At 42.4% G+C, this 17,192-nt stretch overlaps 1 protein-coding gene across 1 annotated transcript; it reads right to left on the bottom strand.

The window, feature by feature from the left end:
• Nucleotides 1–257: 257 nt before the first annotated feature.
• On the bottom strand, nt 258–5,919 carry Fam110c (family with sequence similarity 110 member C). Its single transcript, XM_021654190.2, has 2 exons — nt 4,768–5,919; nt 258–1,538 (listed from the first exon to the last, which is right to left on the bottom strand). Exon 1 carries the CDS (start codon nt 5,762–5,764, stop codon nt 4,784–4,786), a length of 981 nt encoding a protein of 326 aa, XP_021509865.1. The 5' UTR covers nt 5,765–5,919; the 3' UTR covers nt 258–1,538; nt 4,768–4,783.
• Nucleotides 5,920–17,192: the final 11,273 nt, after the last annotated feature.

Here is a 17,192-nt window from a genome sequence, read left to right as displayed (position 1 = left end):
AGTGATATGCAAAATAGCAGCCCTGGCAGGGCAGCACAGGACGCACTTCCTGAACTGTGTTGAGAGGTGAAACCCCAAGAATGATCATCTGAGATGTATTTGAAACAAGCCTCGCAGAGCAACAATTGGAAAGAAAAGATGAATGTTCAAATAAACAACATACACAAAAAGATGACAGCAGAGAAAAAATATATAAAAATGAGCTGATGCATGGGAAGCCATGTGAAATAAAAGAAACCCACATGAGAACTAGCAACTATAAAAATAAATATTTTATGACTCAAAAAAACTGCTCTAACAACAGAAGTTACACATGATACATCTTTAAACTAAATGCAGAGACACTTCAAAATGCAATATCATAAAATAATAGCATGTAGAAATTTCTCCAGACTCTTCTCATATCTCATATAATTTTGTGATTAAAGAAATACATCTTGATAAAATACAGTAAACTTTAAAAGAGTTGGCTGACAATTTTTCTTAGGGTTGTTGTCCATGCAAAATTTTTTCTCAAAAGATCCTGAATCTAAAATCCTTCTGCTGTGAGTTTCATGGATAAGTTCAGAACCAGGGTTCCAGTACCTTGTTAATCATACTTAGATCCTAGCACCTCTCCACCCCCAGAGGCAGCCCTTGCTTCAAAACACATCCTCTGCAAAGAATGCCAAACTAAGGCAAGTCCATGGCATGGGAAGTGGAACCTGACCTCAAGCATTATGTGGGAACCTAATGTTTCTTTCCCGTTTAGAGAGTAAGAATGAGGGTAGGACAGAGCACTTTCTATTGGAAACAGTGTTAAAGAGCTGGTAGAAGGACTCCATAAATGTTGGCCAAATCTCAAGAAATTATACAAGTACAAAAATATACTTATTTTTAGGATCTCAGTTCTCATGAGTCTCTCAGTAGGTGCTCTTATATAGGATGTCCAAGTGGAAAGTGTCGTTAACAAAATGAACAGAAGCCCTCAAGAAATTGCAAATGTCCTCTTCAAATCATTATGGAAGACTATCTGTTGTGCAGTGTAGGATAACTGAAATTTAGCTACAGAGAAGCTTGGAGACCAGAGTGTGTTGGATGATTGTCTCAGCCATAGCACTTAAGTAGAATACCTTTTTGTGCCTACAGAAGTTTAAGTGGCATAAATTAGTTGAAAGGAGAATACTACTCATCCAGGCTTGATTTCATACCTTCTTCTTTTCTTTAAAAAGTCTATATAATTGATTTATTAACATTAAATATTATCGAAACACACTGCAGAAACTGTCAGTAAGAAAATATGCTCCCGCAGTGACTGTTCCTTCTGCTGCCCTTTTGAGACACGCTCTTCCAAGGAGAATGACTCCCATGGTCTCTGATATCTGCCATCCATCTTCACCAAAGCACTTCACATGGCCATTATAGAAGCTTTGACAACTCAGTGTTTCCCTCCTGGGAAGGCAGCAATAATGTATTGTTGGGGTACACCAAACACATGGCTCTGGAGTCTCAGACACCTACAACTTAATGGTCCCTTCATGTCCGGGAAAGATTGCTTCCTGTGGGAAGAGCAGAAATGAACCATGAGTAACTTCTCATTTGCTATAGAGTATACAACAAAGCAGGGCCTCACCTGTCTTTGGTTTTTTGACAGCTCTATTATTTCAAAACACCCTTTTTTGTGTTTTAAATTTTGAAAAAAATCTGTAGGTATATTAAGGTGAGATCTATCTGGCTTCTATTAAAACAAACAAACTCACTCTACAAGCCTTTTGTTGAAAATTTGAAATTTCTCTTTCCTCCAATAGCTCATGGGGGAGACAGTTGACAAAGCCAGTGCTAACTGCCCTAGGGATGGACAACAAGATTAAAAACAAGGTAAGCTGTCCAATGAAACACTTGAGGCAAACACATTCTATCATTTAAAAAATACTATTAGCTCCAATAGGTCTAGGTGCTGACCAAGAATCAGGGAAGGATGGCCTTATTGCCTTTTGGTCACTTATTTAAACTCTGTTCCCAGAGACAAGCGGGGAGCTCCCAGTGTAGACCAAGAAGGATACAGAGTACCTGTTTTCCAAATATGACACAGTTTAGGGCTCCCACGGGTACCCTTTCCTTACAAAGGAGAAATGGGAAAGTGGTTGTGAATAACTGGACTTTTTACCCCAGAGTCAACCAATGCTACCTTTATCTACCCCAAAGAATGTTATCACTTTTCTGCTAATAATAAAACCAGCAATTTATATGTTTTATTTTTAAAAAGTCAGATAAACCTCTATTTCAGCAAGTAACCATTTGAGAAATTGATGGATAGGATGATGATTGAAAACCAGAAAATGGAAGGTCACTTCCCATGATTTATACTCTGGGAAACACTACTAAAATTATCCATCTATTCACATGCCCCTAGGAGGTGGTATGAAAATTCTATGAACCGCATGCAATTATGCTGTTTTCAGTTTTGACTAGCAAGCATTTTTTATTTGGCTGTGAGTAAAACATTTATAAACTTGCCCTTTAATTCTGAGTAGGATGTTTTATTATAGTTTGTAAGTGTCTACTAAGTGGACAAAACATTCTTTCGTGTGAATCAGTGCTTCTCAACCTTCCTAATGCTGCAAACCTTTAATATAGTTCTTCATGTTGTGGTGACCCCCAACCATTAAACGATTTTTGTTGCTACTTTACAACGGTAATTTTGCTACTGTTACAATGTTGTAAATGTCTGTGTTTTCTGGTGGTCTTAGGCCACCCCTGTGAAAGGGTCATTCGACCCCCAAAAGGGGTCATGAAACACAGGTTGAGAACCTCTGATGTAAATGATATTTATATTCTTTAACTTATAAATCCCACCCTTGGTCACCTCAAATATGCTGTAATTTTCATAAAACCCCATTTCAACACAATGACTAGAAGGAAACCTGAGCTTAAACTTTTTGATTCTGCTCCTTTAGGTGTCCTAGGAATCGCCTCAGAACCACAGGAGCACACTCTGCTGCGAGCTTCGGTGCTAGCCACCTGGAATTGCTCTTTCCAGAGGACAGGGAGTCTGAAGGAAGTGAAGGAAGCCCTGATCTGAAACAAATACCAACTCAGTGAGCTGGAGAATGCTCAGGAATGTCACTCCATCTTCCTCATGTCCCAGACACCTCTGCGGGGCTTGCATAGCACAGGCTGCTTCGCGGGTGAAGTGAGGAAGTTTATGAGGTAAATTTCATGTGTTGATTGCCAGAACTGCCCAGAAGCCCCGAGAAAGCACGGGTTCCTAGCTTCTGGGTTTTATTTCAGCTTACCTGTATGTCATTTCATTACCTCACCATTACTTAAACTCAGAGCTTTTCCTCTGGCAAACGATGTTTTCTTCCACATCATTCTAGTAGGCAATTCTTTCTCCCCTTGTGTTTCGCTCTCAGAGCAAATATGTACAGATTTTTTGACAACAAGTAAGCTGAGCACCCTCTCTCTGTCTCCTTCTCTTTTATAGACAAAGCAAGCCAGCCCTAACATGTGTGCATGTGAGATGGGCCCTTTGCTAGTTGCTCCCCCCCCTTTGTACTCCTCCTCCACTGCCCTCCTGCATGGCACAGTGCCCATGGCCACACCGTGGCACACCTTTGCCATCATTCGCATATCTCAGACTCAAAGGCAATTCTGTGAAAATACAAATTGATGTAGGTTTTTTTTTTTTCCGTTCTGTCGTTCTCCTTATTGTTATTACCTGTATACATTCCTTGGAGACTTGCACTAATGTAATTTGCAAATCTTCGGCGAATTATAAGAATGAACTTAAATCTTCAGCCTTCTGCATTTAAGAAAAATTAATTTACCTCTCCTTGCTGTTTTTATATCTGGATAAAAGTCCACTCAGCAGTATTTGGGGATTTTTGTTGTTCTTAAACACAGATTGACTGAGTATGAGCATCTCTAAATGTCTGTCCCCTGAGATTCCACATTCTAGTGAGGTGTCTTCGGTTAAGATTTATGTCAATGCCAGAAAATGCCATAATTAAAAAAAATTTTTCATAGGCACTTGCTCTCAAAGGCAGGATGAAGAAAAGGTGTTGAAATGTTTAAATGCCATGTTCTTAAAGATACTCCTATGAAGGTATCTTTCCTACGCCCAAAGACATTCATAAAAAACCAGAAGGAGGGAGGGTGGGCAGCCTTAGCTCTTTAGTACAGGCTGAGGACAGAGGAGTCCTGGGTCAGGGGCTTACACTCCATATTATCACCGGTATCAAAAGAAAAGCATAGCACTTTATACAGTCTAGACTAATGCCATGGGTTCTGAAAATGGAAGCTTTCAAAAGAGTTCAAACACAGATATTTTCTTACTAAAGGAACATCAAGTTCTCAACACTTCAAAGCCTGCAAGGGGGGGATGGGGGATGTCTGGAGTCTTCCCTTCTGCTGGAAGTGAGACACCATGACTTAACCTAGATCAGAGGATGCCCCGAGGACATCAGAAAGGCCCATCAGGAGTCTGTCCAGGTGCATAACCTGAATGCAGAGGCTGCTTTCAAAACAGGAAATGACAGGCGAGTGAAACCTCGGGCAGGAAGCACTCTGTACTTCAGATTTCTACCATTTTAACTACAATATAAGCTAGGGGGACAGTGTTGACTTCATGACCTTTCCAGGCACTCAAATTTAACACAAGGAGGGCCCCTGGGTACCCTGATACTGCAGGGAGCTGTGGTCTAACCGTGAGCTGTGATTGGCCAGCACTCAGTTTAGCCAGCACAAATAAACTCATAGCCCACCCTCCAGCTTCCTGGCACTAACCTGGCTCAGATGTCAATCAGGCAGGTCCTTGCAACTTCTGACTGGGGGTTTCTTTGGCCTTCTTGCAGGTGAACAGCCACTTTATGATACGGGCGTTCCTTTCTACCACAGAGGTGGTGCTGGGCACCTGCTCCATGAGCTCCTCTTCTTGCAAGCCGTCCTCGCTGCGCCTGGAGAAGCTACTGTCGGAAGCAGCCATGCTCACGCTGCGCACTTTGAGCGTCACACAGTCGGACCCAGCGGAGAAGTTCTCCCTCCCGAGGGCCTCCACCACGTCGGGGTCCAGGCCGCAGTACTTGAAGAAGGTGTCAGACTCAGCCCTGGCTATCGAGCAGCGGGAGCTGAGATCTGACTGAGAGCGCTGCAGTCCTTTGCGACGCGACACCCGCAGCTCCACTCCGGAGTGTGCAGCAGGAGTCTGGGGAGCCACCTCCGAGGGCACCGCTGGGGGCTCCGTGGCCACTACGGGGGCAGCCGGTGGTAACACAGGGGCCGGTCCAGCGGCTGCTGGCTGGCCGGACTTAGTCCAAGCGGCCTCTGTTTCCTTCGGCTTGTCCTCGCTCGCCGCCCCGGTCCGCTCATGGGCCACTAGCACTTTGTCCTTGCCAGACCCCTGGAAAAACTTCTTCACCAGTCCGGCTCTGGAGCCGTCTGCGCCTGGCCCTCGGACGAACTCGCACTTCTGCCGGTAGATCACGAGTGAATCCGGTCTCAGAGGCTTTCTAGCGATAGCCCTGCGGGCTACAGGAGCCTGGGCAAGAGCCGAAGGGACCGGGGTGCGGTGCTGTCCCCCTGGGGCCTCGGGGGCCCTACCCTCGGAAGCAGGACCCCGGCTGGATCCCAGCGCGCTGCGAACGTACTTGGCGCGGTCCGCCGCCAGTCTCTCCACCGCGCTCTTACTCGGACGCTGCGCGGCGTGAGTGTCCTCAGCTGCCTTGGGGTCCCCGAGAGGTGGCCGCATTCTGGCAAGCGAGTCCAGGGTCGGCAGGGCACGCATTCTTGCGGGACCCGAACCCACCAAAGCGGCGTCCAGGAGAGACCTCTCCGGCTCCGGCGCCGCTCCGTCGGTGTCAGTTCCGAAGTCCGCAAGGGGTGGGGAAACACGCCCCAGGGCCCCTCCGCCCAGATCCGGAGTTGGGGCGAGCCGGACTGGCTCGGAAAGGTGAATCACTCCGGCGCCGGCTAGCTCCTCCCATCCAGGGCTTGCTGCCTCCCACACCTGTTGTCCCCGCCCCCTCACCTTTTAGTTTCCCGGGCCTTGTACCCACTCCCACCCCCAGCTGCCTGTCAGGAGTCCCGTCTCTTGCCTCCTACCTGCTGTACCCCACCATCCCTCGATCCAGGAGTACCTCGCCTCGAGCCACTTCTCCCAAACCCTCTCTTCTGTCTTAAGCGACCCCCTCCCCGTCCCCCGTAATCCTCCCCGGTGTTCCTCCCCACCCCCACTCCGCCTTTCTCAGGGAGGGTGGAGCAGTCTCACCCGGTAAGGCTACAGGGGACCCAGCCAGCTCAGCGCCTGGCATCTGAGGCTTCCTTCCAGCTCTCAGAGTCCTTGTGGACCTTCCTTACTGGGGACTCTGCGGTTCCAGAGATAAGGGTCAGAAAGAAGCCCATCCGGCTCCTTCCCCGGACCGCCCCCCCCCCCCCATATACACAAACCATTTATGTCCTTTTCGTTCTGAAAGCGATCTCATCAGACTTGGAAAATTTTCGTTTCATCTCTATACTTTCTATGTACTATTTGGAGGGAATGGGGTACGAAAGAAAAGGAAACATTTACCATGTCAAGGTTAGTCTGGGCTGACACAACCCAAGAGCCACCTGAGACCTGGCTTAAATCCAGAAGTCATTGCCTGTTGCTGCCAGACTCATTGCTTTTTGAGAAAAACCCTAACACCTGCAGGAATCGCTCCTGCTTATGATAATCCAGGTGAGGAGAAAACCTAGGGGTCGCCAGGCAAGGAAGATCAAGCTAAGAATGCTGAGAGCTTAAGAAAATATTTCCAAAATTCCGTCTTTTAAAAAGCTGGACGGAAGAGTAAATATACCTGCCAGACAAGTGAAATGACCACACTATCTCCTTTGTGGGGGCCAGTTTCCGCTCTTGCGGTCCATCTCAAGTCGCAGTGAAATGCTCTGGACACGCGGTTGCAGAATTTAGTCCAATTCTTTCTGGAAACGAGCTTTGAGTGTCATTGCACAACAGGAAGGGGACAGGGGCCTGGCTTTAGTTGAGATCATGGCGAGTGTGTTTAGGGAGCCACAGGGAAGAATTACATGGAGACCCAAGTCAGCTGAAAATCAGACTGTCTACACAAGCCTGCTTAGAAATGAGACACTTTCTTTTTTTTTCCTGGTTGGATAAAAGGGAGGGTACTCAATAATTTATGGGGACTGGAGAGAAATAAGAAAGTTTGGGGCAGAGGACACAGAGAATGAGTACCTAGAATGGGTCTGCTTTCTCCAACAGAGTTAAGGAGACCCAAAATCTAGCTTCTTCTCTGCCTGTAGGGTCAGATACTACGTTCCAAGGCTGGTGTCTAGGTCAGAGAGCTCACCCCTCACACTTGAGGGGAGTGAATCCTTGCTGCTCCCTCATAGCAGCAGCTGTTATGAACAAACTCTAAGCACATATGCCCTTTGATATGTCTGAACTTGGCCTCACCATCACGTGTTTTTGGGAAAGGTAGCCAGGTTCTCTTCTTGAGCCTCTGTTTTGTCGTTTGTTAATCCTGTTTTTATAGTTTGCAATGCCCATTCTGATTCAGAAGGAGTGAGAGATATGATACGACAAGTAGAGGCTTGGTTGGTGCTCTGCCTCAAGAGACCAAAACACAAAATTTTGCTTGTATACAGTGGAACACACTGTGTCCACTGCTGCTTTTCTAGTTAGTGACATGGCTTACACAGCAAGCTTTGCATTGGGCACAGAGCAAGTTTTCAATAAGTGTTAGTAATTATTGTTTTGATAATAGTGACTTTGAGTTACTTAACTATTTTGCTTTCCAATATGGTTACTGAATTCATGTACAAACTTGAACACATTCAAAACAGTTACCCTGTCTAGTTTTTTGTTTGTTTTTCATTTTTGGCTCTCCTTATTTATATAATCATTTTACAGCCTAATCCCAGGTCCCTCCCCCCATCTCTTCCGAATCCCACACCCATATCCCCACTCCCTACTCTCCCCTCCCTTCCCCCAGAGAAGGAGAGACCCGAGGGGGCACCAACCCACCCTGGAGTCTCAAGACAGGATCAAAGGCATCTTCTCCCACTGAGGCTAGTCAATGCAACCCAGCTAGGGGAAAGGGATCCAAAGGCAGGCAACAGAGTCTGAGACAGTTCCTACCCCTTTGTTAGGGGACACACATGCTGCCCAAGCTGCACATCTGCTACACATGTGTAGAGTCTAGGTCTAGCTGGTGCGTGCTCTTTGGTTGTTGGTTCAGTCTCTGTGAACCCCCATGGGCCCAGGTTAGTTTACTCTGTAGGTCTTCTTGTGCTGTCCTTTTGCTCCTCGGGCTCCCTCTATCCTTCCTCCCACTCTTCCACAAGACTCCCCTAGCTTAGCCTATTGTTTGACTGTAGGACTCTGCATCTGCTCCCATCAGCTGCTAGATGAAGCCTCTAAGAAGACAGCCGTGCTAGGGTCCTGTCTGCAAGCATAGCAGAGGGGTGGTCAGCTCTCTTCCAAGGGTTGGGTCCCAAGCTGGGCCAGTCATCGGCTTGCCATTCCCCCAATCTCTGCTCCATCTTAATCCCTACACTTCTTCTTACAGGCAAGGCAAAAAATTTTGGGTTGAAGATTTTAGGTGTCCCTCTACCAAAGAATGGATAAAGAAACTGGTACCTTTATACAATGGAATACTACTCAGCTATTAAAAACAAAGATACCATGCAAGCTGCAGGCAAATGAATGGAACTAGAAAAGATCATCCCGAGTGAGGTAAGACACACATGGTATGTACTCACTTATAAGTGGATATTAGCCATATAGTACAGGATCACCATTCTATAATCCACTGACCCCCCAAAAGCCAAGGAGGGTCCAAAGGAGGATGCTTGAATTCTGCTCAGAAGAGAAAATAAAATAGACATCTGAGGTAGATGGAGGGAGGGAACTGGGGGGAGAAGGAGCATGGGTGTTGGGGGAGGAAGGACTAGAAGGGAGAATGGAAACCAATGGGGGGACAACTCTGGAACAAGGAATGCTCCTGTGTATTGTGGGGGTGACCCTGGCTGAGACTCCTTTCAGAGGGGGTTAAGGAGCCTGAAGTCGCCATCTCCTGTAGCCAGTGGAGGGAACTTTTTAAAAACACATTGTTATTAGACAAAATTAATCATGTTTACTCATAATTTTTCATATTTTAATATAATTGGCTAGAAATTGGAGATGGAGTCACACGGACAGAATTGTCTCATTGAACTATTATTTGCTCACCTGGGAGTATCAACGTTTAACCCATTTCCTCAAAAGACCTCTTGGTTCAGAGAAAGGATGGGTTAATGCTCCTTTATGCTCTTACTGGTTTGTCCCTTAGAGGTGTTGAGAGCAGCTGGAGAGTTGCTGTAGACAGACAAAAAGCTGGAATGGCCATGCATGCAATTTCTGAAGGCAGTATAGATAAGGCATGATAAATCATTAGCAGAACATTTTGCACCATTTACAGTTAGCTTTCCCATGCCCTTAGATTGGGAAATAGCCATGGAGTAAGCAAAGAATTTACACAGCACAGATTTAGAAGCATTCTTCACCACATGTCCTAACACCCTGGGTCCTGAGATGACTCAGGAGTCTTTGAGGTCGTGCCTTTTTGTAACAGCACTGAGTCAATGTACTTTCCCCATCTCTGATGTGTATAGTAGAGAAGGGTAGTCTTGATGCCAGTGGCATGCCGTAATGTCTTACCGTTGAGTGTTAACATCATCTGCTTCAAGTCGGTTCTTATTTCAGTGCAGGAGGTGTTTATAGATACAAGCCATAAAACAAAAGTTTTATTCATTAGACCATCTAGATACCCCAGATAGGAATGGAATGCTCACAACAGAAATGCTCAGTGTCCTTTAATACTTCAAGTAGTCCCAAGAGTAAAATAATTAACTATTTGTGTGTAACATAATCATAATTACTAAAGATGCAGAGACACATGGGAAATGGAGAAAAAAAAAAGCAGATGAGGTTTTTTCATTTATTTGTTCAAGATATATTCTTGAGTCCACATCTTCAAACGTTTCAGCTCACAGAAAATAGGAATAGAAGAGACCTTCTTGAGTTTTCTGAGGAAGGTACTGTACCTCTACAGTCCACATCAACACCGCTTAATGATGGGTTCAGGAAACATTCTGTGAAGATATTAACAGTGTAAGGAGTCACATTGTAATTCACACCGAATACACGGAATAAGCCAGCCAGTGAAAAACCTGAAATGACTGCAAAGCCTAAGTGCTGTGTGTGTGTGGGACAACAAAATTGAGCTCACTTATAAACAATATAATTGTCTATGCCAAACACTCTAAGATGAGCTACATAAAGCTATTAGAATGAACAAGAAATACTAAATCAACATCATTTACAATAGCCAACTTGAAAATTTAGTAGGGAAATATAATTAAGAAATAGTAAGAAGAAAGCACATGTGTGATCGCATGTATGTGAAAGCATGTATGTACGATATGTGATAACATATTCTTACTACAACAGCTGCTGTACAAGATGTAATGCTCGTATTTAAGCAGATTAATGCATCTCCTAGTGCATGGCGTGCGGCTATTGATGCATCAAATGCCTTTTTCTCAGCACCTGTCCAGAAGGACCACCAGAAGCAAGCCACTCTCAGTAGGCAAGGCCAGCGGCACACCTTTACAGTTTTACCTCAGGGATATATTGACTCTCCAGCCCTGAAATAATTTAGTTCGATAGGATCTTGATCATCTGTCTCTTCCTACAAAACATCACATTGGCTTGCAATATTGATGACTTTATCCTGATTAGACCAAGTGAGCAGGAGGGAGCAAAAACGTTGGACTTGTTGGTAGCGCATATGTGCATCAGAGAAGTCAAGGGTCTTCTACCACGGTGAAATTCTTAGAAGTCTAGTGTGGGGGGCATGCTGAGATACTCTTTCTAAGGTGAAGGATAAGCTATTGCACCTGGCTTCTCCCACCACCCAGAAAGAAGCACACTGGTTAGTGGGCCTGTTTGGATCCTGTAGATAGCACCTTCCTCACTCGAGTGTGGTATTCCAGCCCATATACCAAGTGACTTGGAAAGTGGCTAGCTTTGAGTGGGGGCTGGATCAGGAGAAAAGCTCTTCAACAGGTGCAGGCTGCTGTACAGCGTGGACCATGTGATCCAGGAGACCTGATGGCCACTGGCAGATAGGGGTGCTGTTTGCAGGCTTTGGCAGGCCCCTAGGTGACTTTGTAATTTGGGAGCAAGGTTCTACCATAATCTGCAGACAACTCTTCTCCCTTTGAGAGAGAGAGGTCATGGCCTGCTAGTGGGCTTACGTGGGAAGTGAAAGTTTGACAATGAATCACCAAGTTAACATGAGACCTTAACTGTCCGATCATGAACCGGGTGTTATCGGATCCACCAAATCATAAAATGGGTTACATGGCACCATTCTCTGGGTGACCAGCCAGCAACCTGATGGCAGATTGACAGCAGTGGACCACTTTCTCCAAGGAAAAGACAACACTTTGTCCTGACTGGAGCAGATACTTATATCCTGGTGTGGGACATCATTTAGGACAGTGGTTCTCAGCCTTCCTAATGCCGAGACTCTTTAAGATAGTTCCTCATGCTGTGGTGACCCCCAACCATAAAATCATTCCATTGCTACTCCATAACATTAAGTTCACTACTGTTGTTATAATTCTAATCTAAATACTCGTATTTTCCGATGATCTTAGGAGACCACTGTGAAAGGGTCATTTGATGCCACCCCCAGGGGTCTTGACCCACAGGTTGGAAACTGCTGTTTTAAGGTGTCTCTTGGTGCTGCTATGTCCTGTGATTTAAAGTCAACAGGAAAGAACAACAACCTAATCCAAGCAGGATGACAAAGGGATGAAAGTATGGCTCACCTCTTTAGGGACAGAACCAACACCTGCTAAGGAACCTGTTTAGGTGGAAGAAGTACAAAATGAGCAGCAGAGGGAGGAAGTTACAAACACCAGCTAGGGCCACGTGGCCATTGCAGGAACAAGGATTGTAACTGACATGAGGGTTTCTGTCCTATGTTGTTAAGAATGTATTTGTGTTTTCTTTTCTGATTCCTTCATCATGTAATGTAACATCTATTAAGAGACTATCGGTGGGTATTATACCAAAGTCAGAGATACTAAAAGAATGTCGCTCAAGGGACATTGCCACCTAGTCTAAATTTATAATGTTATATCATAATTATGGCATAATTATGGCCCGGTTACTGCTTTTATTTAGAAATTAAGCATGACATAGGGAGGTAAGATTGTGTATCAAGTTGGCAAGGGTGGAGTAGTGGTGGCTGTTCTTGGTTGTCAACTTCATTACATCTGGAATTAACTAAAACACAAGTGTCCGGATACATGTCAGAGATATTTTTCTTAGTTAAATAATTTAAAGTGGGAAGACCCACTTCTAAACCAGATTCTTGAGGTGGGAAGATGTATCTTTACTCTGGACCACACCTTCTGAAAGTCTATAAGAATGATATGGAAGAAGGAAGATTAATCTCCTTTTTGTCTGGCTTTAGAGCCTAATTCTTCAGGATTCTGGCCTGTACTGAAAATCAGCTGAGACCTCCAACCTTGTGAACTGAGCAGCCACTAGACTCCTGGACCTTCTCTTGATAGAAAACCACTTTTGGACTATCTGAGCCACCGCTATAAGCCATTAGAGCCAAACCCATATATAAAACCATATATGTGTTATATATAATATAATGAAGATATATTCATTTTATAAGTTGTTCCTCTAGAGAACCTTGACTAATACAACCTGTTTCAAAAAATAAATATAAAATTAAACAAACAAACAAACAAACAACACCAGTTAACTGAAAACTGAATGAACTAGATTTATGTGTGTGGACTTCAATAAATCTGGAAATACATTACTTTTTAAAAGTTCAATTACAGAATATAGTGGGCATTTTGATGTTTGAATACATTTAAAATAATGGCACTGCATTATTACTGTGCATATACAAATGTGAGGAACTGTATAAAAATATGACATTACATTGCAAATTAACCATAGATAAGTCGTCTGGGAAAGGAAGGATGAGGCAGGAACTTCATTTCAGTTGCATTGTTTATTCCAGGAAAGAAAACGTTAAGAAAAACAGCGCCCCTATAACAAGCTTTTCATGTAAAATCACTTTCTAGTTCCCTTATCCTTTGAAAGTGAAACTTGATTTTGTGCTGCCATTGAGAAACTCTGAGGCATAAAACAGCGTGTTGAGTAAGAAAGCCTGTCTGAGGCAGAAGCTGCAAGCAGTGTTTCAGCCTGACAAGATTGGAGATGGAAATACCCAGGCGCAGGAAATACCAGAGGAAGGGCTTCCACTGGAGACAGACTGTTTGGAAAGTCAAGTGTTGGCTACAGAGAATATTAAATAGAAGCACTGCTAAAAAAATAAAAACTTAAAATTACTTGGTTCCATATCAAGAAGGTCTTTGAATAGCATGATTAAGTATCAACATGTAATTTGACCAAAAAAAAAAAAAAAAAACAACCGAGCGCTCATACTTTTCCAATTCTAAAGATGCACTCATCAATTACGGGCGTGCCTAGGTTCATAGAACAAATACTCCTGGGTGTAAAGCCACATTTTGCTCCAAACATAGTGGGGGTAACTGATAGTGGGTAACTTCAATGTCCCACTCTCACCATAGATGGATATTCAGACCAAAAAAAAAAAGAAGAGAAACATTGAGTTGAATTATATTGTAAGTCAAATGGACCTCTACACACCATTTCACCCTAACACTCAATATATACTATTCTCAGCAGGCCATGGAACTTTATCCAATATTTATCACGTATCAGGACACAATGAAAGTCTCAGCAAATATAGAAAAATAGAAATAACATCTTGCATTCCATTTGACCACAATGAGATAAAGCTAAATATCAACAGCAATAGAAAATAAGAAAATGCATGGGTTCATGGAGAATCACACATTATTGAGTGATGTATGAGTCATTGATTAATTCCAGAAGAAAATGAAAAATTTCAAAATTGAAATGTAAATCAAGACACAGCATGTTATAGTCTGTGGGATGTAATGAAAGCTGTCCTAAGAGGAGCATCTTGTAGCATTAAATGCCTACTTAAAAAAATCTTAAGGGATTTCAAATAAATGAATTAATGATATAACCTTAAAGTTATAAAAAACAAACAAACAAACAAACAACAATAAAAGTCTTACCTTACAAAAAAAAAAAAGTAAATCTAAAATCAACCATCTGACATAAAGACCGGGGCAAGGGGTGCCCACAAAAAAAGGCCTGTGAGAACTGGTGACCTAGCTATATCTCTGAGGAACAGAGCCCAGAGGCCAAATTGCCATATGTCTGATAGAGAGGATCCCCTTTCAGTCTTCCCCCAAATATTTGCAAAGACATCTGCCCATCTCTATAACAGCTAAGAAAGAATTTCTCCAAGCAATGTTAGCAGCACACAAGGCCAGGCTACGAGGAACGAGCAATGACCAATGACATCCCCTACAAGATGAGGGACAGCAGTGATGAGGACTCAGTCACTCAAGGCTCCAGCCACCCTAGATTCCCTCTTACAGAACTAGAAAAAGCTCCTTCAGAACTTTCTGAGGCCTCACCGAAGTCACTCATCTGGCCCAAGACAGCAATATTCTGCCACACTGTATTATAAACCATATGCAATGTCTCTCGGTTTCAATAAAAATAAAAATGTTCAATGACAAAAAAGGTTGTCAGCTTGGGGTTGTCAAAGGAAACAACTCTGAAAATGGAACTATCCAAGTAAATCACAATAGCAAAGACGTTCCCTGTGTGGGAACATACATAGCAATAATCCAGACTGCTTGGGCTATAGGCTGAAGATCAACAGCAGAGCTGATGTACAGACCGGGGACACAAAAGGAGAAGCAATGAAAATGGACAGGTTCCAGGCAGAAGAGTGAGAAGTACAGATAGCATGACACTGGAGAGAGAAGACCTCTAGTGAGATGTCAGATTCTGTTCTCAAAAGTCAATCACCCCTTTGTTACTAAAATGCCCAACATGAAGCAAGTGAAGCCTTCTTGTAAGGTTGGTGTGTATTTGCCTAATTATTTTTCACAGATTTTCCTACAACTTAAGCAGCACTCATGGGCTCAAAAAGCAGGCTGTTCAGAATCCATTGGTGCCAAAATTTATAGATGAGGAAGACCCAAGATCTCACGGTACATGACTAGTGAATGCCCAACAGCATTGGTGTGCTTGTTACCTACACAAGACATCTGTGCACCGCAACCTGCCTGCCCAGTGGCTCTCCAGTGGTTTTCCTGGGAATCTTTTCAGCATTGTTTTCCTCAGGAGCGCCAGCTTTTATTTTGTTGAAGTTAATATGCAGTTGAAGAAATACACTTTTAATTTGATTCTCTGTAACTAATCTTTCACCCAGTGTCAAGTCTGATTTAATAGATTAAGTTCTCCATCTTGGAAAAAAAAAATCTTAAGGGATTTCAAATAAATGAATTAATGATATAACCTTAAAGTAGTGGTTCTCAACCTGCAAGTCGTGACTTCTTTGGGGGTTGCATATCATATATTTGATTATGATTCACAACAGCAGGGAAATCATAGTTATTAAGTTATTATATATAATATTATATATTATATATATTTATTATTATTATATAGTTATTAAGCAATGAAATAAGTTTTTGGTCGAGGTCACCACAATATGTGGAACTCTACTAAAGGGTCTCAGTATTAGAAAGGTTGAGAACCACTGCCTTAAAGTCTTGGAAAAATACTAACAAAACAAACCCAACAACAGTAGAAGAGAAGATATAATCAAAATTAGGAAAGAAATTTATAAACACAAACAATAAAGGAATTAGTAAAATGAGATGGCTCTTTAAATGATAAATAAGAGTGACAAATCTTTAGCCAAATTAACCAAGAAGAGAGAGAAGACTCAAAACAATAAATATTATTGAGGAAATGGAGGATGGTATAATAGACATCAACAAAACTAAAAAAATAATGAGGACATAACTTAAAAACCTATTGCTGACTAATTCATAAACTTAAAAAAATGTATGAATTTATAATGCACATGACACAACAGCTAAATCAAGATGAAATAAACAGATAAATAACTAGCAATGAGAATGAAGCAGTAATTAAAAGTTTCCCAACTAAAACAACAACAACAACAACAACAAACACACACACACACACACACACACACAAAACAAAACCAGACTGAATGGACTCACTGCAGAATTCTTCAGAGAAGAATCATTGTAAACACTACTCAAACTAATTCATAAAATAGAAAAGGAAGGCAAATTTTTAAACTCTCTTTAAATGAAGTGACTATTACCCTGATACAAAAAAAAAAAACCAAAAAACTATCATTCAACATGACCAGGTTGACTTTATTCCATTTTGCAACAATGTTTCATTATATATATAAGGCAATAAATGTAATTCATTGCATTAACAAACTGAAAGAAATTGCATGACCGTCTCAACAGATACACAAAATGTCTTTGACAAAATCAAACATCTTTTCATGATAAAAGTATGGGTAGACTGTGGCTGGAGGGCACATACAGCAGCATAAAAAGGCTACCTGTGGCACAGCTGTGGCCACCGCCATACTAACTAAGAATTCAATGCACCTCCACTAAAATGAAAAACAAGACAAAGACATTCACTCTTTCTACTTCTATTTAATATAGTGCTTAAAGTCTTAACTAGAGTGATTTGTCAAGAGAAAGAGATAAAAGGGATATAAAGAGAAAAAAATAGTAAAAGTATCTCCTTTTGTAGATAATATGATTCCATGAAGAATTGGTCTTAAAGACTCCACCAAAACAAACAAACAAACAAAACTCTTAGAGCTGACAAGTCTAGTTAACAAAGTGGCAGCATACAAAAACAGCACATAAAACCGTAGCTTTCTTATATACCAACAGCAAACAGACTGAAAGAAGAAATCATAGAAAATCAAGGAAATGAAAAAAAGTTTACAATGAAAATTTTAGGACAGTAAAGGGAATTGAGGATTTCTTCACTAAAAGATGGAAAAACAACTCATGCTCATTATTTGGAAGAATTAATGTTGTGAAAGTGAGCATTCGACAGCAAGCACTCTACAGATTTAATGCAGCTCCAATAAAAAATTCTAACACCATTCTTTACAAACACAGAAAACAAAAGATTTATACAAAAGGATAAA

Source organism: Meriones unguiculatus, chromosome 1, assembly GCF_030254825.1.
Source record: "Meriones unguiculatus strain TT.TT164.6M chromosome 1, Bangor_MerUng_6.1, whole genome shotgun sequence".
Taxonomy (NCBI): domain Eukaryota; kingdom Metazoa; phylum Chordata; class Mammalia; order Rodentia; family Muridae; genus Meriones; species Meriones unguiculatus.
This window is presented reverse-complemented; position numbering and strand designations above follow the sequence as displayed.

What these genes read in the sequence shown, in the direction of transcription:
- Fam110c (XM_021654190.2), bottom strand. Translation starts at nt 5,764, where the DNA reads ATGCGTGCCCTGCCGACCCTGGACTCGCTTGCCAGAATGCGGCCACCT.